This window comes from Gobio gobio (genome assembly GCF_949357685.1).
Source record: "Gobio gobio genome assembly, chromosome: 5".
NCBI classification, from domain to species: domain Eukaryota; kingdom Metazoa; phylum Chordata; class Actinopteri; order Cypriniformes; family Gobionidae; genus Gobio; species Gobio gobio.
The window spans coordinates 34,347,433-34,373,090 of NC_137101.1; the positions used below are offsets into that span (position 1 = coordinate 34,347,433).

At 37.7% G+C, this 25,658-nt stretch overlaps 2 protein-coding genes across 3 annotated transcripts in view; both read right to left on the reverse strand.

Moving 5' to 3' along the window:
* The window catches only part of LOC307127021 (uncharacterized protein), a 369,345-nt gene that overhangs the window by 270,878 nt on the left and 72,809 nt on the right, over positions 1–25,658 (reverse strand). The gene's annotated exons all lie outside the window — the stretch shown is intronic.
* LOC307126200 (uncharacterized protein) lies at positions 5,206–18,524 on the reverse strand. Of its 2 annotated transcripts, none has more exons than XM_079816627.1 (3): positions 18,475–18,524; positions 14,549–14,698; positions 5,206–8,954 (listed from the first exon to the last, which is right to left on the reverse strand). In XM_079816627.1, the coding sequence occupies exons 2-3, from the start codon at positions 14,631–14,633 to the stop codon at positions 7,618–7,620; spliced, it is 1,422 nt and encodes a 473-aa protein (XP_079672753.1). In that variant the 5' UTR covers positions 14,634–14,698; positions 18,475–18,524; the 3' UTR covers positions 5,206–7,617. The 2 variants fall into 2 exon arrangements, with proteins under 2 accessions (XP_079672753.1, XP_079672754.1); XM_079816628.1 differs by having other exon boundaries at positions 5,652–8,954; positions 14,657–14,698; positions 18,475–18,523.

Genomic DNA, 25,658 nt, shown 5'->3' on the forward strand with positions numbered 1-25,658 from the left:
ACTTTGTGTCAACTACCGCGGATATTTGGACCGCTAACAACAGAAGTTATATGGGAGTAACGCTCCACTGGATCAGTAGATCCACATTAGAGCGCAACAAGGCTGCATTGGCATGTAGGAGAATTCGCGGTAGACACACGCATGATGTTATTGGTGCAGAAATCGAAAATATTCACTCTACATATGGACTACTCAACAAAGTAGTTGCAACAGTGACTGATAATGGATCCAACTTTGTTAAGGCGTTTAAAGTTTATCAGCCCGTCACAGAGTCCGATGATGATACGGAGGAGGGAGAGTCCACCCCCACAGATGATGATGATGTCACTTTTTTAGATCTGTCAGAAATCCTCTCAGCTGAGGATGAAAGTGATGGCCAGCTGTCTCTTCCCCCGCACCACAGGTGTGCTTCACATACCATCAACCTCATTTGCACAAATTATGTGGAGAAATATTTAACTTCCAATGCAGAGAGCAAGGCTGTGTATAGGAGCAGCACAGCAAAATGTGCAGCTCTTTGGACCAAATCAAGTAGATCTACCCTTGCATCAGAAACAGTGGAGGAAGTCAGCAAAAGAAAGCTCCTGGTACCAACATCCACAAGGTGGAATTCTTTTTTTGATGCTGTACAGAGAATTGCAGAAATCCCCATGAGTGAGCTGAATACTCTGAGCACCAATCTGAGAGTTAAGTGCTTCAAAGACCAAGAGTACCAGTTCCTGCATGAGTACTGCACAGCCATGAAGCCTCTGACTACAGCACTGGACATTTTACAAGGCGACTGTCCTTATGGGACCTTACTACCCACACTTGAAGTTCTGACGCAGAAGACCCTGGCTGTGAAAGACACCCTCTCCAGGATGACTGCAGGCCTTCCAGATGCCATAGTGCAGGTATGTTCCATATTTTAAGCTAGTTAAAATTTCTTGCATCACATTATTCATGAACATGGATGGAACAGAATATTCATTATCATTGCAAAAGAAGATTAAAACAAATACAAATGTCAATAAGTAACTTAAAACAAAATTAAATGCATAATATTAATCCCATATTAGGCATGGTTTGCAAGTAATTCAATGACATAATAAATAGTTGGCCTTGTAGGCATAAACATATCAATTATATTTTTCAGGCTGTTCAAACTCGTTTTGCTGGTGTGCTGGACGACAAAGATGCCCTTCTTGCAGCTGTCAGTTGTCCACAATTCAAACTCCGATGGCTGAGAGATGCAAGTAGGAGGGAGCGAGTAAAAGAGCTTCTGACAGCAGAATGCCGCCGCACAACTGTTCCTGCAGCCCAGAGCTCTGCCAGTGTGGCCACCACATCTGCCAGCCGAGGTGAGATCGACTTTTTCACTTTTGAGGCAGAGCCAGAGGAGACCTACTCTGCAGAAAATGAAGTCATGGACTACCTGAGGTCAGCCTATGACCTTCAGATTCTGCATCAGTTTTCAAACATAAAGAACATTTTCTTGAAATATAATACTCCAACTCCATCAAGTGCTCCTGTGGAGCGGCTTTTCAGTCTGGGAGGTTTGGTGCTCACGCCTAGAAGAAATAGACTTTCTGACAAGAGGTTTGAGAAGCTTCTTTTAATGAGGTACAACCTCTGGTTTACTCGCCCCACTCCACTGTTTCACTCATAGCATGTGATTAGTAACAAAAGTAGACATGATATCAGCCTGTGGTGTTATACACTTGTTTTGTTTTGTAAAACCACTCCTTGTTGCTCTAATGCTGTGAACAACAGGTCCAATGTTCATAAAACATGTTAAAAAGAATGTAATAGTTACATTTATAAACAATGTACATTATAAATGGTAAGTTTGGACATGTCAGGTAAAGAAAGACTGTCTTTATTTTATTTTTTATAAGACTATCTTTATTTTATTTTTATTCTTTTTTTCCTCCAGGAAATAGTTTTTAAGTTCAACTTAAAATGTCAGGAGGTATTTTTGATGTTACTGTTGTGCACTTCCAATAAAGTAAGTGTTGGCAAAAACAGTTGTGATTTTTATGTTGAGGCGGCGGGGGTGTTATTAGCAGCTGCTGAATGTAACTAATGAAGTAACTTGTAATCTAACTTAGTTACTTTTAAAATCAAGTAATCTGTAAAGTAACTAAGTTACTTTTTAAAGGAGTAATCAGTAATCAGATTACTTTTTCAAAGTAACTGTGGCAACACTGCCCACGCCCTTATTTTACGCCATGGACACACAGAAGACGGCAATGAAGCGAAACTTCTCTGACGTGCAGATCGAGACCATCACCAGGGAAGTGGAAAAAAAACTAAATTGTTTTATTTGGGAGTTTAAAGAGTGGGATTAAAGGCGCCCACAAAAAGGTGTACGGTGGAAATCCAGTTTAAATAGCTGTTTGGATGAGAAATTACCTATCACAATTCATTATTTTACAGCACATATTTTGAAATAATATGCATTTAATTTCGTATCACATCACATGTATTGGGGTGTACAATAGTGATGATGATGTGATGTGGAGTACCATTCATTCACATTAATATAATTGCATGACAATTTGTAAGATTCTTATTATTATTATTATGATTTGTATTATTAATGACGCTTATTGTTATTTAGAAGAAGAATGTCGTTATTATTATTATTTATTGTATTATTATTTAAAAGAAGAAGAATGCCATTTTTATTATTTTGTCAGTCTGAATTATTTTCAGTCCCAGTTCTGCCGGGCCTAACCTTGAACCGTCAGGTAAAGCGCACAGGCTCGCAACTGGAGGAATACATATGCCTACAAATCAAATGCTTTGGTAAAGTCACACAAATTAAACATTGAAGTCCATGTTGCACAAAAATAAACACTGAAGTTTATAATTACTTATTCGCACGGGATTAGTATATGTGGGACCTCTGGTGATTTGTAATAATCGCAGAGAATGTCTGTGATCTTAATCCCGTGCGAATCGGCCATGTCTGTAATATGTAAAGTAAAAATTCCCCCGCAAATTACCTACCATATTTCGCCGAACACCGAGGTCCTGTGACAATATTAGTCCCGTGCAAATCGGCATCTATTTGGCCGGGATTAGGCGGATCGTATATAATTTTTGCAAGGTTTTTGTGTCCTGTGAGCATTTCTATCTTTATCTTTCACGAAGAATGAAGCTAGGCTGCATATGTGCACCGTTATGAATTTCCGTGCGGCCGCGCGGATTATAGGCTACTACTTTCACTTTAGAATGAGCACAATTTGGGAGTAAATTGCTTGAATGGTGTGTTTAATATTATTCTTAATGAAAAACACAAAAACAGAACAGTACAATGACAACTCGCTTAAATGGGCACTTTTACATTTAGCTTTGAAACTGAATCTTCCGCCGTATATTGTTATTATATTGCTTAGTTAAGTTTTTTAATTGCGTCTGTTCTCTAACTGAACGAAATTATTTGTATTACTATAAAACAATCAAAATGATATCGATACGACTGTTTATAATTTCATACAGCTATATAATGAAAAAACATTTTCAAGTAACATCATATCCGGGAGATAAGTCAGTAAATTCGAGTAAAATCACAGCTTATCCCGTGCGAATGTGCCACGCAAAATTCAGATGTGGGGGAGTAATTTCTAAATCACACGAGGTCCCCAGATAATAGCCTACTTATCCCGTGCGAATAGGGCTTTATTTGTTGTTGATGTTGTTTTTTACAGTGGGTCTTAATATAGCATATCTTTGTCAGTGCGTTTTGTAGTGTAAGGAATTGTTTTTCTGCGCATTTTCGCACTAACTCAAAAACGTGCGTACACCACCTCCTGAGCTGGCGTAGGATTTGAGCGTGCTGTACGCCAACGTCCATATTGATAAATCTCAAAAGTCACCGTGGTTTTGGGTGTACGCTGGAAATTTTGTGTACGCACTTTTGATAAATGAGGGCCATTGTGTGCACGAAATAGACACTTGCCTTCCTGTACTTTTACAAGTAGAGTAGGGTACTTGGATGTTCATTCATTGACACGTCTCCATTGATTTCGATCTCTCTCAGGCTGGCACAGCCGTCAGCATTGTTGCTCGATAGAGATGAGGGCTTTGAAAAAGCATTTCGACATCCGTTTCTGACGCGTATTTTGGGGCTCAGACTCAGTGAGGTTTTTTCTGTTGTAACTTTGCTGTGCATCGTCTCATTTTATTACGTCAACAACAACAAAAGATGTGATGGGCTACTCATCACAGAATGGTCGCCAATGGCGATCTCAGCAAAAATATCACTCGCAAATGTATATATTTGGTCGCAAATGCGACCGTTTTAGTCGCAGTCTGGAGCCCTGCTTTGGGGATGCTTTTCTGCAAAAGGGACAGGACGACTGGACCGTATTGAGGGGAGGATGGATGGGGCCATGTATCGCGAGATCTTGGCCAACAACCTCCTTCCCTCAGTAAGAGCATTGAAGATGGGTCGTGGCTGGGTCTTTCAGCATGGCAACTAAGGAGTGGCTCCGTAAGAAGCATCTCAAGCTCCTGGAGTGGCCTAGCCAGTCTCCAGACCTGAACCCAATAGAAAATCTTTGGAGGGAGCTGAAAGTCCATATTGCCCAGCGACAGCCCCGAAACCTGAAGGAACTGGAGAAGGTCTGTATGGAGGAGTGGGGCAAAATCCCTGCTACAGTGTGTGCAAACCTGGTCAAGAACTACAGGAAATGCATGATCTCTGTAATTGCAAACAAAGGTTTCTGTACCAAATATTAAGTTCTGCTTTTCTGCTGTATCAAATACTTATGTCATGCAATAAAATGCAAATTAATTACTTAAAAATCATACAATGTGATTTTCTGGATTTTTGTTTTAGATTCCATCACTCACAGTTTACCTATGATAAAAATTGCAGACTTCTACATGCTTTGTAAGTGGGCAAACCTGCTATATCGTCAGTGTATCAAATATTTATCACAAAATGTTAATAATGTAAATGTTAAATAATAATGAGCTTTTCTTGGATAGTATATGTCCCTTATGCCATCATGGTATTTTTTTTATATTCTTGAAACAATAACAAAAAAATTATTAATGAAGAGAGTGTCTTGATTATAAAGAACAGGTACTTGTACCCATTTTTGCCAACAGGATGGTAAATAATCATTTTTTAAAAATGTTCAAAAACATATACTGTATATGCTGTTAATGCTGCTCACCTCCCAAAATAAGACATAAGTATGCAAAACATTTAATGCTGCTGTCAAATTATTATTTAAAAATGACTCTGAGCATAACAGGGTGGAACACTAACAGTGGATGAGTTTTCCGTCATTGTCCTACATGGTTTGCCATCAAACCATGTTTTGTGAAACTGCACCTAAATATAAAGGTGTGTAAAATAAAAAATAGTATTTTTAATGTCTATTATATCTGGTTAAGTGATAAAGATGACATATTTCAGTTTAATAAATAAGGATCATAGAATTAAACATTCTGGAAAGGATAAACTGCTTCCTGTATGTTTGTTAGCTAGTGGTCTAGTTTCTTCAGTGACGCTATAATGACAAAATAACAGAAAACATGTACTACAATGTACGCAAACCCATGGTGTTTGAGATAATGTACACAGGAAAAAGCACAATGACATGGTTAAATATCTTTGAATAATTCATCATAATGCTTTTTTTTTGTTATTTATAAGCCTGAGGGATGAAACATGAGTTAAATTCAACAAGGAAAAGAAAACAAAGGAGATTAAAGCCACTTTTGTTTGTAGATGAAAATTTTTGCATTAAAAAAATAACATTCAAGAAATAACGATATTGATTTTTCGTAATAAAAAATATCTTTAAAGGTGGTGTAGGTAAGAATGATCTAAAACACTTTTGTCCAAATTTGTTTAAACTTTCTTTATATGTCAATACATAATTAAAATTTAAGTACTCTGAAAAAAAGAGTATAAAAATCGAGTGACTCTAGACTTTTTAATCTGCAATAAACAACGCTCATTATTTTAGTTCGGGCCGAAACAAGTGATTGGCTTGGGCGACTGTCACTCTCTCTTGCTACCATGGCTACCGCCGCTTTTGCTCCAGGATCTGCCCACATGCGCACGCCCCAGTGTTGCCAAGTCGGGCTACTTCAAACACTGTTGCCGCGGGCTGTTTTTCATGTCCGCGGGTTGAAGCGACCCCAATTATGTGATATTTTGCCCCGGGATTTGCGAATTTTAGCAGGCAGCACTACCAAAATGACATATTTTACCCCCCAAACGCGATTTTTACCGGAGAAACACGATTGGGCTTGTTTTGGGCTAGTTTTGAGTAGCAATTGGCCGGATTTTGTTGTGAAAACCTGGCAACCCTGGCGCACCCGTTTGATTTGAGGAGTTCACGAGGCTGTATTTCTGCCGGACAGGTAATCTTTCATTTTGATTATACATTTTTTTGGTTTATGTTTTCATGAAGCATGTCTCACTAGCACACGTAGCTGCCTAATATAGCTAACATAACATTACTTAGCATAAAGTTACAATGTTATACACTTAGAGAACCATTAGTAGAGATGATAAATACTCAATATGCCTAGCTCAAGTTGATCGCAGTCGTGTTGAATTTCGCAAAATGTAACTTTAGATAACAAAATGCATGTGTAAAAGCTAGTACACCGCATCCAGGAACTTTTTTTAGAACTAAGTTAGCTTTAGCTACTACCCTCTGTCTGAACTCTTTTACCATGTTCACCGGGAACTTTACCTGCACCTTTATTTCGGCCCTTGGTTTGTTTATATATACTCTACCAATGTTTATGTTGATGTTTTTATCTTGTATCTGTGTGTGTCGTAGACACTGTGTTGTGTGTGTATTTTAAACTTTTACCAGTATCGTTATTCTAGCTTGATAGTGAGTACTAAAAGACATCTTATTTGTTTATATTCATAATGATAAAGTTAGATTTTTTATTACATGTGATTCTGACATGATGTCACTACATGCACTTGTTCTCCGCTCGTCTCGGGTAAATAATGCGCCTTTAGCTGATCGTGGTCGGCGTAGCGCGTTCATGTGTTTTGGGGACGTGGCTTTGGAAAGAGCCCAGAAGGGAGAAGGTGGAGTGAATGGAAATAATGAGCTGTCTTTAAAACAGTCGTGAGAGGTCTACAGACACTCAATTTTTATACTTTCTTTTTCTGAGTACTTACATTTTAATTATGTATTGATATATAAAGAAAGTTTAAACAAATTTGGAAAAAACTTTTTTTAACCAAATCCTACCTACCCTACCTTTAAGGATAAAACGGTGGGTCAGATGAATAGGGTAAAAAATAAACCCAAAATGTATTGGTTCGACTACAATCACACAAAAAAGAGCAACTTTCATAAATATGAAGATATTTACTGATTAATTAAATGTCGCTCATATATTTTAAATTGTTAAAAAAAATAAACAAGGATTGAGCAGACATTTGTTTTGTCCCGCATTCATTTGAAGCGTGAGCGTAGCCTTAATTTTACACACATACGTGTTTTCTGGAGCCATCTTAAATTGCAAAGCCTTGTGAAACTCTTTCCACACAAAGAACACGAATAGGGTCTCAAATCTGTGTGACTTTTCAGGTGTATCTTTAAGTGTAATGGCAAAAGAAATTTTTTATTACACTGATCACAATGAAATTTCTTTCCTCCAGAGCGAGTTTGCAAATGGCGTTTCATGACTCTTTGGTACGAGAAACTTCTCACGCTGAAGACATGTGAAAGGCCTCTTTCCAGTGTGAAGTCTCATGTGAGTTTGAAGCTTTTCTTCAATTGTAAAACTCTTTCCACAGTGATGGCACATGAAAGGCTTCTCTCCATTGTGAGTTATTACATGATTCTCAAGCCACTTCATGCCTTTGAATGTACGTCCGCACTGACGACATTTAAAGCACTTCGGTCTGGAGTGAATCCTCATGTGCTGATTAAGATTTTGTTTATCTATGAAACTTTTTCCACACTGAGCACATACGAACGGCTTCTCTCCAGTGTGAACTCTTCTGTGGGTCTCAAGGGTCGCTTTGCGTGTGAAACTCTTTCCACACTGACCACATACGAACAGCTTTTCTCCAGTGTGAACTTGCATGTGACATCGAAGGCCTAGTTCCCGTGTGAAGCTCTTCCCACAGAGTTTGCAGGTATGAGGCTTCTTTCCGGTGTGAATTCTCATGTGAGCTTTAAGGTTTCCTTTTTGAATGAAACTCTTTCCACACTGTTGGCAGGTGAACGAGCTCCCTCCAGTGTGAATTCTCATGTGAGCTTTAAGGTTTCCCTTTTCACTGAAACTCTTTCCACACTGTTGGCAGGTGAAAGGACACTCTCCAGTGTGAATTCTCATGTGGACTTTAAGTTTTCCTTTTTGAGTGAAACTCTTTCCACATTGTTGACAGGAGTAAGGCTTCTCTCCAGTGTGAATTCTCATGTGAGCTTTAAGGTTTCCTTTTTGAGTGAAACTCTTTCCACACCGTTGGCAGGTGAACGAGCTCCCTCCAGTGTGAATTCTCATGTGAACTTTAAGGTTTCCCTTTTCACTGAAACGCTTTCCACACTGTTGGCAGGTGAAAGGACACTCTCCAGTGTGAATTCTCATGTGGACTTTAAGTTTTCCTTTTTGAGAGAAACGTTTTCCACATTGTTGACAGGAGTAAGGCTTCTCTCCAGTGTGAATTCTCATGTGGACTTTAAGTTTTCCTTTTTGAGAGAAACTCTTTCCACATTGTTGACAGGAGTAAGGCTTCTCTCCAGTGTGAAGTCTCATGTGAACTTGAAGGTTTCCACGTTGATCAAAACTCTTTCCACACTGTTGGCAGGTAAAATACTTTTTAATTCCTGTCTTTTCAGCTCTTTTTTGAGAGCTCTTTTCAACTGGTGTAGACCTTTGTCCAGTCATGAAATCATGTTTTTCATAATGATCTCTCTCTTCCATATCATTCAGCTCTTGACCCTCCTCTTTCAGTGCCATCAGGTCTAAGGTGAAAAAGACAAATACAAGTTGAAACCAGTTTAATGTCACAAAGCAAAAGACATTGAAATAGTTAAAAACATTTAAAGGATCAAAACCAAAAATGTATGCTTTTGTAACACGCAATTGCGAGTTTATATCACGCAAATCTGACTTTATAACAAAATTATGTATTTAGATAACTGCTTACCAGTTAACATACGCTACATTTGAGCAGTGAATAACTTTATCAAACTGGAAATGGTAAAGTGGCAACACAAGACTAAACATCATTATTCAAAATCCTTCTCTCATGTGTCAAAACTCAGCATTCCTGAACATTGCACTTTCTGCAACTAGCGGTAATTGTTTGGGCCTTTGATAAACTCTTTTGTACTCAGCTAAAGAAAATCTTCTTTTTTTTTTCAGGACTGGAAAATTTGTCATCAATTTTCCAGGTTTTCCAGTAGTGGGAACCCTGTATATAACCGATCTTAAATAGGATTTTTTTGTGGGTCAAAAATGGACTTTGTACAGTGTGTGATGACCATGTTTATTCACCACCACCAAAATACCTTACCCATGTGAACTACAAGACCAGTACAATACAATAGACGGACTGTCTATTCACACCAAGGGCAAATAGCGGGCCTTGTTGGCAAGTGCTATTCGCACTAGCTCTGCCTAACAATGCCTGGCTTTGCCAAACAACATATAAAAAACCTGCTTCTAATTCAACGTCTTCAGTGGTGCAATCAGTAAAGCATATGGCTAATGGATCATTGTTTTGACATGATCAACACGGGTTCGAATCCGCCTTTTGCAGAGCTTGCTCTCCTCTCTTTTCTCAACACAAATCACATCGGAAAGGCATTTACTTTCATTAAAAAAAAGAAAATGTTCTGAATGTGGAAATAAAGTGCCTAACGAAATGTTTAATAATAATAAACACATTTATTGGGTAGGGTTAGGGGTAGGTGTAGCTTTTATTGTCCCTTTAAGGCAGCATCCATTTAATAATAATAATATTTAATAATATAATTATCCATTTATAATCATTTACACTATATTATTATTGCAGCCTGTTAATGTACAATACTGAGGTGCAAATAGTATGTATCTGTCAAAATAAAGTATAAATTACATTTAATTACTATTTATATTGCAAAGAACTTGTGTAAATATAATATATCACTATTTTCACTTTGTAAATAGCATCTACAGCTATTTGCACTCAGTGTAAATATCCCAGGCGGGGTCACATATGATTAGCCTTTTGCTTGTCATGTCACCTTTATTTACATTATCAAACAGCTAATAATATGTTGCTAATGTTACACAAACCATGTTCCCATTCACCATCTCAGAGTCAGACAGCTGCCTTCTAAAAAATCAGTATCCTTAGAAACACTTTGAACATCATAGAACGTCAGTGGAGAAAGGCATAGACTTGTTCGGCATTATTGGGAACACCCACAAAAATGTCATATCCGTTTATGCCGTGGGGGAAAACAAGCCATTTGAATGAACTTTTGAGCCATCTTTACTTTTTGTAATGATTACGATTTTTGCCTGGTGCAATGCCGAAAAGTTGCAATGCCGAAAAGTTGCTGTGTGGTGTTCTGCACCTCTAATAAGTAAACAAGAAAAAAACCCTGATCTGAAGTTTTATACTGCTGAATAAACAGACGAAACCATTCGTCAATTCCGAAAGCCTGTAAACATTTGTACTACATGATGCTGGTATTATTGTAAGGATGAAAAAAATAAGAGATTTCATTACTGCAATGGCAAAAGCTTGTTTAACAAAACCGCCCATATAGTCATACTTGTCACGGGACTCGAACTGTCAAAAAGCAGTCAACTTATCGTTAAAGCAGTTTTCATGCAAGCTATCACATAGTGTGTGAGGTTATTAATGTACAAAACATTCAAAAGTCTTCTTTATTTCATTATGGGAAGGGCTGGGCTGATGTTTGTGCTTCAAGTTTACATGCTGATATATAGTCAAATTACATGTACGACACTTGAATTACATTTTCTCATCAAAATGCACACTGCTCCCCCAAATATTACACGTCTTAATAGCCCACTTCATTAATCACCCAGTCTTTCGATGAAGACATTCTTCATGGGGAGACAGACGGGAGAACGCGTATCCTGTTTGTTTTCTTTACTTAGCGAAAAGCACAACATTTAGTTTTTATTGTGAGCTTGAAGTGTCCACTTTTATTTGTGTACACTTTTTAAAGACATATCTCTTGTGGCTGTGTTTTAAATTGATTTACGGTGTCATGTGGAAAAATACAGCAGAACGCAACAGCACGTCCGTTGGGTTCAGAGGGTTAACAAAGCAGCGCTTCGTTATCACCACTACTTTATTTGCCATTATTCGTTGGAACTTTGATAAACCGATTTTTATGTAGCTCAAAAGCCAAGCATCATGAATTTGAATTTTTCTGTTTCTTCATGTAAACCCGGACGGACTCGATGATGGTGAGATCAGATCATACCGGCTGTTGTCAGACTCCATGTGCATACAAAAATTTTCTATTACAGTTAATGGAAAAAGGAATTTTTTTAAATGTAAACTGATATTTCCTATTGACTACTGAGAGGGGCGGATTCTGAAATCCACTGCCGCTTCAATATACCTATACACACATATATATACCCACACACGCACAGATTATTATTATGTTTTTTTTAATGATTCTTTCCCGTTATGATTTTACTTAATCAATGGAACCACTGATTGTTCGTTTCTTCATATACAACCCCAAATCAGAAAAAGTTGGGACAGTATGGAAAACGCAAATAAAAAAAAAAAGAAGTGATTTCTAAATTTACTTTGACTTGTATTTCATTGCAGACAATATGAACACAAAATATTTCATGTTTTGTCTGGTCAACTTCATGTCATTTGTAAATATGCATCCTTTCCTGTCATTCAGACCTGCAACACATTTCAAAAAAAGTTGGGACAGTAAAGCATTTACCACTTTGTTATGTTGCCATTCCTTTTCACAACACTTAAAAGACGTTTAGGGACTGAAGACACCAAGTGATGAAGTGTTTCAGGTGTAATTTTGTCCCATTCTTCCTGCAAACAAGTGTTAAGGTCGGCAACAGTACGGGGTCTTCGTTCTCGCATTTTGCGCTTTAAAATGCGCCACACATTCTCTATTGGAGACAGGTCGGGACTGCAGGCAGGCCAGTCAAGTACCCGTACCCTCTTCCTCCGCAGCCAGGACTTTGTAATGTGTGCAGAATGTGGTTTTGTATTGTCTTGTTGAAATATGCATGGACGTCCCTGGAAAAGATGTCTTCTTGAAGGCAGCATATTATGCTCCAAAATCTCTATGTACTTTTCAGCATTAATGGTGCCTTCACAGAAGTGCAAGTTACCTTTGCCAAGGGCACTGACACAACCCCATACCATGACAGACCCTGGCTTTTGGACTTGTTGCTGGTAACAGTCTGGATGATCCTTTTCTTCTTTGGTCCGGAGCACACGGCGTCCATTCCTCCCAAAAAATACCTCAAATACTGATTCATCTGACCACAGTACACATTTCCACTGTGTGATGGTCCATCCCAGATGCCTCCAAGCCCAGAGAAGTCAACGACGCTTCTGGACACTGTTAACATAGGACTTCCTTTTGGCACAGTACAGTTTTAACTGGCATTTGTGGATGTAACTACGTATTGTGGTACTTGACAAAGGTTTGCCAAAGTAGTCCTGAGCCCATGTGGTGATATCGCTTATAGATGAATGACGATTCTTGATGCAGTGCCGCCTGAGGGATCGGAGATCACGGTTGTTCAGCTTAGGCTTGCGCCCTTGTCCTTTACGCACTGAAATTCCTCCAGATTCCTTGAATCTTTTAATTATGTTATGCACTGTTGAATGTGAAATATCCAAATCTCTTCCTATCTTTCTTTGAGGAACATTGTTTTTAAACATTTCAATAATTTTCTCACGTATTTGTTGGTAAACTGGCGATCCTCGGCCCATCTTTGCTCCTAGAGGATTAGACCTTTCTTGGATGCTGCTTTTTACCAAATCATAATTACAATCACCTGTTGACATCACCTGTTTCAAATCACATCATTATTTAACCATTTTACCTCATTACTAGCCCTAAATTGCTCCTGTCCCAACTTTTTTTGAAATGTGTTGCCGGTCTGAATGACAGGAAAGGATGCATATTTACAAATGACTTGAAGTTGACCAGACAAAACATGAAATATTTTGTGTTCATACTGTCTGCAATGAAATACAAGTCAAAGTAAATTTAGAAATCACTTCTTTTTTTTTATTTATTTGCGTTTTCCATACTGTCCCAACTTTTTCTGATTTGGGGTTGTATGTTTTCTAAAGTTTGTATTTGGTCTCTGAGGAGTGACTGAGGGTCTGGCCTAGGGATGTGTGATGTGTCGCTAAACACTTGATAGAAACATGCCAGGAGTGAAGTAACAGTGCTTACTTCACTTAGCCCGGCTTCCAGATATGAAATATGAATTTGTCTTTCATTTTATATTATATAATTTCCTTTTACTGAAACACTAAATAATTATGGTGAATACTGTCTGTACCTCTTTACTGAGAGAAAGCACATGTTATCAGTATGTTTTGGGAAACTTTCTGGTTAGAACTGGAGCTAAACTAACTCCAACCTTGGAGAGACCGTGTATCTGTGTGTGCGCGCAATATTCTGTGTTACAGATCAGTAAATATCCAATGCCCCAGGTTGAGGAGTTGCTTAATCGGCTGGGTACTAGGGTTGGGTACCAAACTCTGTGCTTTTAAGGGCACCGATCGAATTACGTCGGTAATACCAAGTACCAATATTCTGTGTAACCGATCAGTAAAGTCGATGCATATCCAATGCCCCAGGTTGAGGAGTTGCTTTATCGGCTGGGTACGGCTCGTTTTTATTTGACATTGGACTTAACAAAAAGGATATTGGCAGGTCCCTTCACAACGCTGTTTGGATTACACCAATTTGAGATGCTTCCTTTCAGGTTGTTCGGGACACGGGACACTTTTCAGCCACTCATGGACCACATTCTCTGGCCCCATGCATCTGCCTATCTGGATGACATTATCATCTACAGTAATGACTGGCAGGGTCATATGGGGCATTTACGGGCTGTGCTATTTTTTCAATATTTTCTCTAAATAAGTAATTTTTATTCACTGAGCATAAGGATTATATTGTTTGTTTGATGCTAATTATTTGAATGCAGATCCCTGTGTGAAATGACAATAAAATAAATAATAAATATATTTGAATTGCGTTAACATTTAAAATGATTAATTTATTTGTTATTATAATTCTTTAGAATTAATATATAATATTGTATATTATATAACTGAAACAAATTTGGTTATATTAATAACTATATTAATTATATAAAATACATCTGAATACCTTTTAAGCAAACTAACCCTGGAACATAACCTGCTCCGGAGCAGGAGCATATGCGAGTGATTTACTTGCATTGTAGAGGGTTGGACAGTCATAAGACATTCTTAAAAATATCATTAATTTCTGTAGACATTAACATTTTAAACGTAAACATTTTTTAGTTCAGCTTTGAGAATGAAACCAACCTATTTGTTCCTCAGTATCTTCTTGTTTCACACTGAATACTTCTTCAATCTTCATTTCTTCACTCTCCTCTTTAATAAACGCCATCTTGTATGTTACGTGGATCTCACCTGCTTCACCAGGAGTAGTTCTGCGTGTTCACACACTCTGTCCTGTTTAAGAAAGGAATAATTAACAGAAAGTAAAATTAATCTAAACTAAATCTCGGGGTGATTCCCAACAGCTCCCTAGAGTGATAGTTTAAGGTAGGGTAGGCAACAAAAAAAAAAAAAACGCGTTTTGCTTTTCTGGTTGAAGCTCTCTTCACATCCTGATAGTGATCAATTATAAAAGTGGTCTAAATACGAAATATTAAAGCATGTACATACTTGTCTCGGGACCCCCCCAAAAAAGGCCTCAAATTACCCGATTAGCCAAAAACACTCAAAACTAACGCTACAACACACTAGGGCTGGACGATATGGCCAAAATTTATATCACGATATATTTCTTAATTTCGGTCGATACGATATAATTCTGATATCGATATGAACTATATAAAAGCCTCAGTCACTCCAGCTTACGGTGACGTCACGTGCATACCCTCAATGGCACAAAGCACTTATGCGCATCCTGTGTGCAGAATGATGCGCTTAAAGCAACACAATGTCACAGCGTGCAGCGCTCCTATGTCCCAGTTTATTGAGCCTTTTCTTTTAACAGTTTTAAATTTCAGTGTTAAGAACGATTCACAGTGCTATATTATCCTTATAAGCAAAACCACAGACCTTTATCTACTGAAACAAAAAAATAAATAAAAGAAGACTCAATTCAGTGGCCTTATTGTGCTGTTTGAGAGGAGTGCGCGCAGCAAGGCTTTAAACAAGAGCAAATGATAAACTTTCGTGAAGCACTGTCCGAGTGCCTTTCACAAGCTCTGAAAGGTCATTTTTAAACGAGAATGAACACGTTGGCAATAATTCATAGACTGACATTGTGTGAAAATGTATAGTAGGGATGGGCGATATCTTATCGTTTGCGATATACCGGTAAAAATTCTCCCCACGATAAGAATTTGTCTTCCCGTGATAATAACGATAAAGCCTAGTTGATGGCGCGACCCATCCGCATAGTGCCGCCGCTGGCCGTCTTGATGCCCTAAGCGTTATTACTTTATGATGGCCGCGGTGGCTGCGTTCGTCACTTTGTATAGCTGAACGGGGGTTGAAGAGAGATTTTCTTGTGGTGCCCCCCGCAGCACTTGGTGTCCTACGCGCAGCGGGATGGCACTGAATCCGCATCTCACGAGCAGAGCGAAAACAACTATGGCGGAAGCTGCGGAAGAGTTAATAGCTAAACGAGGGGCTACCTGAGGGCAATCTGAACCATACAGATGTATTTTCACTCGCTGAGCACATGGACTGAGCACTTAAGATATTCGCTCTTTCTCAATCGATCGGTAAAGCATACTATTTCAGTTCAACTAAATGAATGCGCAGTGTATTTGATGCACATTAAACACTAGTGTGAGGCGCGCGACTGAGAGCACTCAGTGTTTCACACACACTCAAAGAGAGAGCGAGAGAGTCTTATACCACACAGAATTGATGTGCTACATGTAAACAATATCCTTTGTTGTATTTTTCTGTAAAATAATGGCGTTTATTTGGAATTATTCAGCCTTTCATGAACAGGAAGAAACGAATGCACAAACAGGAATCTCATTGGCTGGCGTGCACCTATTACTGTGTTTTGATTTCAGCAAATCAGTTTGAATGAGCGCTGACAACGTGATTAATATTCATGAACCCAGAAGCTCATTATTCCTTAGTCCAGTTTATTTTTATTAGTAGAAGAATTTGTGGTATTATTAACTCAAATTACTGAAGTTCTATCATTAAATCATTATTTTCAACTTTTTTGTAATCTGAAGACATTTTTGGGATAATTACTTTTGCTGTTTCTGCTATTTTTATCACTGTTTGCACCATGAGTGTATGAATAACTACAGAATCGGTTTACATGTAAAACTTGTCATTGATTTGAATTATTATTGTTTGTATTGTGTGATGTTTTTCAGCACAGTTGCACTATTTAAACATTACCTGCACTTTTACAGAAGACAATTATATCTGCAACTTTTTCATTTCTGAAAAGGCTGGTGTGGAATTATACATAAAAAAAATGAAAAAAGAAATAATAATAATAAAAAAATTATATATATATATATATATATATATATATATATATATATATATATATATATATATATATATATATATATATATATATATATATATATATATATATTTATATTATAGGAGCCTATTTGATGACAGGTAGGTTTTACTAGATCATTGTTTGTTTTTCTGAGTCTCTCAAGAATGCATGCAGCTCTCACTTGTATCCAAAAACATGGGGAATTATACTACATTTATCGTCATTGATATCTTTATCGCAATAAATACTAGAAAATATCGGGATACATTTTTAAGTCCATATCGCCCATCCCTAATGTGGAGAGAGTTAAAACAAATGTGCCTCTTGAATATATAAATAGCCTTCACGTATTGATTTTTAATGCTTGGCATTGATGCATTGTATTGCTAGACATTAGATCGATGCATCAATCTATATCGGTGAATTGTTACACCCCGCATAACACTGAAACCTGAAGTTTAATACCAGATCTTAGATAGCCGAACCACTTCCACGCCACTCAATTAGTCCTTCCTCTCTTTTGCTTTCTCCTTGCTTGTGGAAGCTCGTTCAGTCATGTTTGTATTGCGGTCAGGGGTACTCATTCTGTAACTAAAACTTGCCGCGTTGGATCCTACTGTTGGATCCTCCTACTGCTGCTTAGCACTAGCTGCATTTCTGTGGTGTACGTCATCAAGCAAGTAGCCAATCCTGTACTGCTCTTTTTGACGGCTGCGCCCTGAACGTCAAGTAAGTGAGAAATGCTGTTATGTATATATCGAAATATTAAATGTGTTTAAAAATCATATCACCGTTATTGAAAAAAATTATATTGCAATATATATTGATATTTAATTATTGTCCAGCCCTACAACACACTAGAACACACATTATACAGAATTATACAAATTATTATACAGTATTTCATATTTAGGCATATGATTCACATTGTTATTGATTTGTAGATCATATTTAATATTGCACTCAAGAAAACATTTGCTACTGGTTTGTAAAAGTTATTACACATGTTTGTGTTCTCATTGCATTTATAGTTTTGAACAGCATGTGCGTAATCAAAATTCTGCCTGCATTATTGCCAATGGACAATCACTAATTTTGACAAGAAAATTCAACTAACTTTGTTGAACTTGAGAGAAAGCATCACTATTTCAATTTGTTTAGTTAGCCTCTCAAGATACCCTATAATTTGTATTATTTTCCATTTTAATGTGCAACATTGTGTGAGTGAGGCAATTGTCACCATTGCAGGTGTTGTCACAGTCCTGAAATAAATTAAGATTTGCAAGTTACTGTTTTTATTGTGGCATATTTATTTATGATTTGATTGATTAATCTCCAATCCTGTCTAATATATAATGCTATCCAGTTATTGCACACAAACCCCAGAGGAAAAGACATATTTAAGAGAATCAAACCAGTCATTTGTGAATAAACGACTTTAAGCAGGAAATATTCACTTATTTGAACAACTTTGATTTGTTCTAAATAATATATTTGATGATTGTATCAGAAAGTGAAGTAAAAATTGCATGAAAGCAATGTGAATAACGTTATGCACATTGCATTTACATTCAATTATTTTACATCAACACTCTCCACAGAAAATAAGACGCATCTTTTCTGTTACTTATGTGTGGATGCGCTTTATCACACAATGAATGTTAGTACTATAATATTGTCTGAACGGTTTGTATCAATTTAAACACATTAAACGCTTATAAACGCAAACCTTTCTTGAGCCGAAGCACATCACCCGCAGGATTAACTTCTTCTGCGGTGGATTTACTGGCGAGTTGTAAACCGATAAAAGCTGTAGAGCGCCACCTAATGTGCTGGAGTGTGACAAAGAGGTAGAAATTCTGTTTTAAACCATTGTTTCTTGACCTGTGAATTTTACCAATAATTTAAATGACGGTAGCAGATGATACGGCAATTTTTCTAAAATACATACAATAATGATAATCGGCTCTTGAGTGTTTAAATGAGTTTTGTTTAGTATGAGGGTTATCTCTAAATATTAAAAATGTGAATTTTTGCATTAAAAGAAAGACCCAGTAAATTGTCAGAATTATTATGTGGCATTCCAATAAAGACAATTTTTCTAATTTAGGAATTAAAATATAGATAAGACCAAAAAGAAAGAATAGATCTTAATAACACCACATTAATTAATAATAATAATAATAATAAACATGGCTAATGAGAGACTTAATATGTACACTTACCCGCCTTCACACCAAAACTCCAGGGGCCTCATTTATAAAACTTTCCATAGATTTCACCCTAAAAGTGTACGTATGCACAAAAGCTAGATTTTGCGTACAAACAAAAAAATTCAGATTTATAAAAATCCCTTTATAAATCACAGCCAGCAGAAGATTGTGCGTGCATAAAGTCAGGTGCCATTATAAAGACTGTCGCTGCGTCCTAATTCGCATACTATCCGTACTAAATAGTATTCGAATTAGTATGTCCCAAATCGTAGTATGTTGAAAAGAGTATTCCAAAGATTCCCGGATGGTCTACTATTTCCGGTCATAATTCGAAGTGCAGATCGATGCGCACTCTAACGGCTGATATTGCCCACAACCCATTGCGAGATGGACGAGGATTCGATTAGAACTACAAACGCGGATAAAAAGTGTAAAACTACAAACATGACGGTCATGCGAGTCTGGCGGTTACGTAGAGAGGATTAGATAAAGGGGTTTGAGTGAGCAATTTTCAGTATTTAACCTGACAAAAAGATATTTCTTCAATGTTAGCCACATTATACTTCACCTGCAGCAGCATTGAGAACTGTTGTAATGATATGTTTGGCCATTAACTTTGCAAACACATGAAAGGAGTCCGATACGGTAGGAATTTAAATTGAATGTGGAGGATTTGAACTGTGACGATGATTGACAAGGCAGTTTAAACGGTGACGGGACGCATGTAACTAAGCAACAGAGTCTGTTAAAGATGACTAAGTAGTATGTCCCAAAGCTTGCATACTCTTCTGCTACACACTCAAAAGTATGTACTTTTTCTTCACAAAAAGAGTACATACTTTTAGGACGTAGTAAAAGTAGGCGAATTGGAACGCAGCGAGTAACTTTAAAGGTCCCGTTTTTCGTGTTTTTTTGAAGCTTTGATTGTGTTTACAGTGTGCAATATAACATGTGTTCATGTTTCATGTGTAAAAAAACACAGTATTTTTCACACAATTTACTTATCTGTGTACTGCTGTTTTCACTGTCCTCAAAACGGCCTGAGAATTTCCTCATTCTATGAAGTCCCTCCTTCAGAAATACGTAACGAGTTCTGATTGTGCCAGCGGTTCCCGTGTTGTGATTCGACAGCAGCTTAGCTCACGTTGCCCGGAAAGGTCACACCTCTTACCATAACGGGGAGATGAACGCGCTCAAACTACAGCCCCTGAAGGCAAAACAAAGGTGATTTGACTCCGGGATGAAAATAACAGCGTCTGAACGACATGGCGACAAACGCAACCGAACGCAACCGAACCGAACCGAACCGAACCGAACCGAACGCAACACTTCCTCTTCTCCACGAGGGAGCAACAAGACCACGCCCCCTTTTTCATGTATTCTTGTGGGCGGAGGTTAGTCGACAAACTGTTCTACTGACGTAATTAAAGCAGGATGTACCAGGATGTAGTCCAAACCGGCCGTTCGCTGTAGGCTTTGAAAGGGAACTTCTGTCAAATAAAATATCTTGCTTGGCATTGAACTTTGAGCTTTATAATTTTACAGGTATTATTTATGCTCTAACAGCAACATTACACACTAACTAAAGTTTGAAAAATGGGATCACGAAGAACAGGACCTTTAATATTTGCTCCTCACAGAAAAGTTGTCAACGACAAGCCTGACATCAGCCAGATGGTACTTCAATGACCAGCTCTTTCTACAGTATACCCAGTATGTATCTAGGTGCATTCACGCCGTGTCGTGATTAACATAATTCTGAGATTCCAGCTTGTAAAAAGTGTTCACGTTCTCGTAGAACTTCTAATTACGATCTGTAAACTGGGAAAGAGCTCCTACTTGTACCACATGACCACTGCACCACCTGCCTGCTGCGGATTCATTTAGCTGTTGATAGTGTTGCCATAGAAATGCATAATCCAAGAACAGCTGAGTAGAGCCTCACGTTGTCATCTTGGAATTATGATAATTAACACATGGCGTGAACCCAGCATGAGTATTTGACAACAGCATCATCTGACGCATTATTATATGATCATTTCTTTGACAGTCTTTTCTTCCTCTCTTAAGTGCAGTTGACAAGGACTCATACAGACAAACTCCAGTGAGAATCATCTGTGTTGATCAAGAAAGTCCTCAGCTAAACCCATCTAGAGTGAGGATCGTCTTGGAAGGATGTTGGGTGATGGATGAATGACCAACCTTAGGACTTCTGTCCTTTGTTTCCGGACGGATTTATGCCCTGTACCTGGACTACCCTAACTGTATAACAAAATACTTTGTATTTTATTCAGCAGGTAATGTTCCAACTAGGAAAAGGTGAACTGGCACTTAAAATTGAATACTGAAAAAAAAAGAGTATATTGAAAATGAAATACTGACATTTTTAAGTGCATATTACTTAATTGATTTAGGGCAACCAGTTTCTTCAAATGTTTTGAGTAAATTCAACTTAAACAGTGACCTGGAATCCAATTATTTAAATACTTTTGAAGGTGTGGTTTAGAGCTACTTTGATGGATAAAAGACACAAACATTGACTGCTGTTCGTAAGAAGCATCAACTAATGTGAACCGTACCTCGCAAAAAGGAGCACTCTGAAGACATACGATCAAGATTAGTAAGGCTGGAAAGGGATATGCTGTGTCCCAATTAGCGTACTAAAAGTATGTTGTGGTTTTTTTGGTTATGGAAAAGTACAATACTTTTGAGTGTGTAGTAAAAGAGTATGTATGTTCTGGGACATACTACGAAGACGTCATATAATGGATGATAGTGTTGTTGCCTAGTTACGCAGTCACGTAAACGAAAAAAAAACATTTGACATTTCTATTCCTTTCTATTCGTATATAACGTTATTATTTACTATTGCCATTATATATATACACTACTGGAGCCCTTTTTTATTGTTTTGTAGACTGACAACATCACACCATACTGTCAGCTGAATGCAACAGTCCCCATCCTGAGGCTGTTTCTGGACAGAGAATCTGACCTCTACCCCACCCCTATCTGTGCCTGACCAGGCAATGCATAGTCTTCCTCATAGCTGCACTGCCTTATGAGGTTGACCATGGATGGTCAAAAGACGTAGAGGTGGTGATGTTTGTGTTCGGGCTGGCCCATGCTGCATCCTATCGGGTTGTTGCCTCAGCCTTTGGTATCCCTAAGTCAATAGTGCACAGGTTGTGCACAAAGTCAGCAGGGCTTTCCTTTGGCCTGCTAAAAAATATGGTGTGTCTCCCTCAGGGTGAAGAGCTGGAGGAGATTGGTGCAGGGTTTGCTAGACTGGCACAGGGTCTTCTGCTTTTCACATGGCAGTTGGAGCTATTGATGGCTGCCACATCCACATTAAGCCCCCAGCTGTCAATGCAGCCTGTTATTTCAACAGACAATTATTCCATTCAGTGCAGCTCCAGGCTGTGTGTGACCACAAGGGAAGGTTATTGGACATATGTGTCGGCTTTCCTGGGTCTGTCGATGTTTAGGATCATCTATTTCAACTCTCTGTTCTGCAAGTTCTGTTCTACCACATCACCAGTTAAACATAAATTAATTAATGGTCATAGTAATAATAGAGACTTTGTGCTGGTGGTAGTAATAACTTGTAAAATTACATATGAAGTAACCATCCATGTATTGTTTACGTATCAACGTTTCTATATTAAGAAGCTATATAAGCTTAACTATTAACTATATCACATTGGACCGTTTCTAACCCAGTTTGGCCATTTATGTAGTTGATAGTTAGCAAACTATAGTTAAAATCTATAAAACTAGTCAATTATTACTTGTTTTCCTTTTATTTATCATGCAACATTATTTCATTTAGATGCCAAATAGGCACGTGGCTAGACGTTAAAATTTAACTCGGAGGATATTTCGATCCCCCCATATTTTTTATATAACGTTATATATTAAAATGACACCGAATTCAGTTTTTTTTTTTTTTGAGAAATACGTGATAGGGATGAATGGCATAACGCGCGTTCATAATCACTGTCGTGTCACCGCCAAATCAGTGAGTCTAACATTAATCACCATACAGGCAAAGCAGCTTCGACGCGTGAGTATGATATCAACGAGCTGACAAATATAATGTCATTTAATGTGAAACTGTGTGAGTGGTGCGGCAGGATTATCAAGAATCCTCCGGTGTTCAAACTGGATGCTCCATAACTGAAAAGTTGTTCAGCTGTCTAGTTTTACCGTGTTTTCCCAAAAACTATGGTGAAATGCTTAACGTTACGTGTCCGTGTTTCGCCAAACTACACTGTTCCCTAAAATCATGTACTCTTATGAACACTTCTGTGTACAAGTAGTCAAGCTTTGGGATATAACGTTACGTTATAACTGCATCTTTAATGGACAGCTCTGTTGTTTAGATCCATCTGGTCCATCCTGTCACCGTTTAAACTGGCCTGTCAATCATATTATTAAAAAAATAAATGTCTCTTTCCGTGAAATAAGGTTTTGGTCATATTCACCTCTACAATTTAGGATGGATAGGAAAGTCTAGCTTTTATTAATAAATTCTAATGTTGATCTATCTTAGTGCAAGTGTCTCAGACAGCCACCAAGCTAACACAGTAAAAAAACTAACATTCCTCACACTCAAATGTAGTTTAGTATGATTGTTTAGAGGCAATAAAACAGCTCTGTAACATTACATTTTTAATTTTATAAATACATGTCAATAAATATATATCAATACATTTTGTGAGACACTATTACTGTAGTTCTATTACTCTAATCTTGATTTCTGTACTCTGTTTATTAAATGTTGGTTGACATAATTTTTCTTTTCTTCATAGAATTACTTAAGGCAGTGCCGCAAGCTTGACCAATGAAGTGGAGCTGCAAGTTCTGCTATTTCACAACAACCAATCAACGCATTGTCATAAGGCACTACAAGGTGAAGCACTGCCATCACGCAAGTAATTGTCCACTTCCCTGCATCTATAAAGACGTGTGTGTTAATTTAGAACTGAGTTTGCTCTAAAAAAACATTTGGCCAGGAACCATTAACAATCTGTCCGACTCTGTGCTGCGGCATTCACGTTGAACTGTATAATTTGTCCAGCATAATTTTTGCTGCAAATATTGAAGTTAATTTGTTAATGCAGAAGTATTCAAAGGATTAGTTCACCCAAAAATGAATATTGCCCCATGATTTCCCCCCATTTACTCACCCTCAAGTCATCCTAGGTGTATATGACAATCTTCTTTCAGACGAACACAATCAGAGTTGTATGAAAAAACACCCTGATGCTTCCGGACTTTATAATGGCAGTTAATTACAACCATCAGTTATAAGCCTAAAAAAGTAAATACATCCATCAACTGCTCCACACGGCTCTGGTGGGTTAATAAAGGCCTTCATACGTCACAAATTGCGTAAGTTTTATGTGCAAGTAGAATTAATTATGGATATTTTTCTTACACAAACGCATCGCTTTGCTTTAGAAGGCCTTTATTAACCCCCGAGCCGGTGGAGCACTTTTATGAGCTTATAACTGTTGGTTGCAGTTCACTGCCATTATAAAGCTTGTAAGCATCAGAGTGTTTATTAATATAACTCTGATTGTGTTCGTCTGAAAGAAAAATGTCATATACCCCTAGGATGACTTATTTATTTATAGTTTATTTAATAGGGACAGATACAGTAAACAGATTATCTTCATGACTTGAGTAAATCATGAGGTAATCTTCATTTTAAACTAAACTAATCATTTAAAATATTGTAGCTTGATTGTAACTTTTTATACCCTTGCTTCATTTAGTGTACAGTACTATGAATATGCAAAATTCCTCCATTTATTCACAGTGTATAGTATTTGACTTAATTCTATCAGTTTAAAGGAATAGTTCATCCAAAAATTAATGGTCTGCCAATAATTACTCACTCTCATGTTGTTCCAAACCTGCAAGACCTTTTTCGGAACACAAATTAAGATATTTGGATTGAAATCCACAACCTTTCAGACCCTTCATAGACAGAAATGTAATTACCAAGTTTCAAGGCCCAGAAAGGTATTATGGACATCTATAAAATAGTCTGTGTGGCATCAGTGGATCAACCTTAACTTAATGAAGCTACAAGAATACTGTATGTGTGAAAATAAAACAAAAATATTGACTTTATTCAACCATTTCTTCTTTTCCGTGTCAAGCAGAGGAATGTACACACATGCGTTGTGGCACTCTTTTATCTGTGTGTCAAAGACTGATATGGAAGAGCAAACATTTTTGAACAGAGTCATTATTTTTGTTTTCTTTGCGCACAAAAATTATTCTCGTGGCTTCACAACATTACACTTGAACTACTGGTGTCACATGGACTCAATTGACCTATCGGTAAGCCCCGCCCCCCTTAGTTACTGTTGCTATATCTTACAATGTGCAGCTGTCAGTGTGAAAACCTTCTCCCAAGATGTTTTTGGACACAGATTGTAGCGTATATCCCGTCCGAATGATGGCCAAACTTAACTGATGGTTTATCAAGTTTATTGCATCGTTATTCACTCCAAAAAATCATCGTAAGAGCTGAACAAACAAAGCATAAGAAGTGCGCATTAACGTCTCATTCACAAACTATCTCTCTTCGTTGCATTACCATTAACATACACAGCAAATTACACAAAAACACTCAAACAACTAACAGTAAACATACATATACACAGACAGACTGTATGCCTTT

What these genes read in the sequence shown, in the direction of transcription:
- LOC307126200 (XM_079816627.1), bottom strand. Translation starts at nt 14,633, where the DNA reads ATGGCGTTTATTAAAGAGGAGAGTGAAGAAATGAAGATTGAAGAAGTA. An exon ending in AGATACTGAGGAACAAATAG is followed by an intron (nt 8,955 to 14,548) that starts GTTGGTTTCATT and finishes TTTTCACCTTAG; the next exon opens with ACCTGATGGCACTGAAAGAG.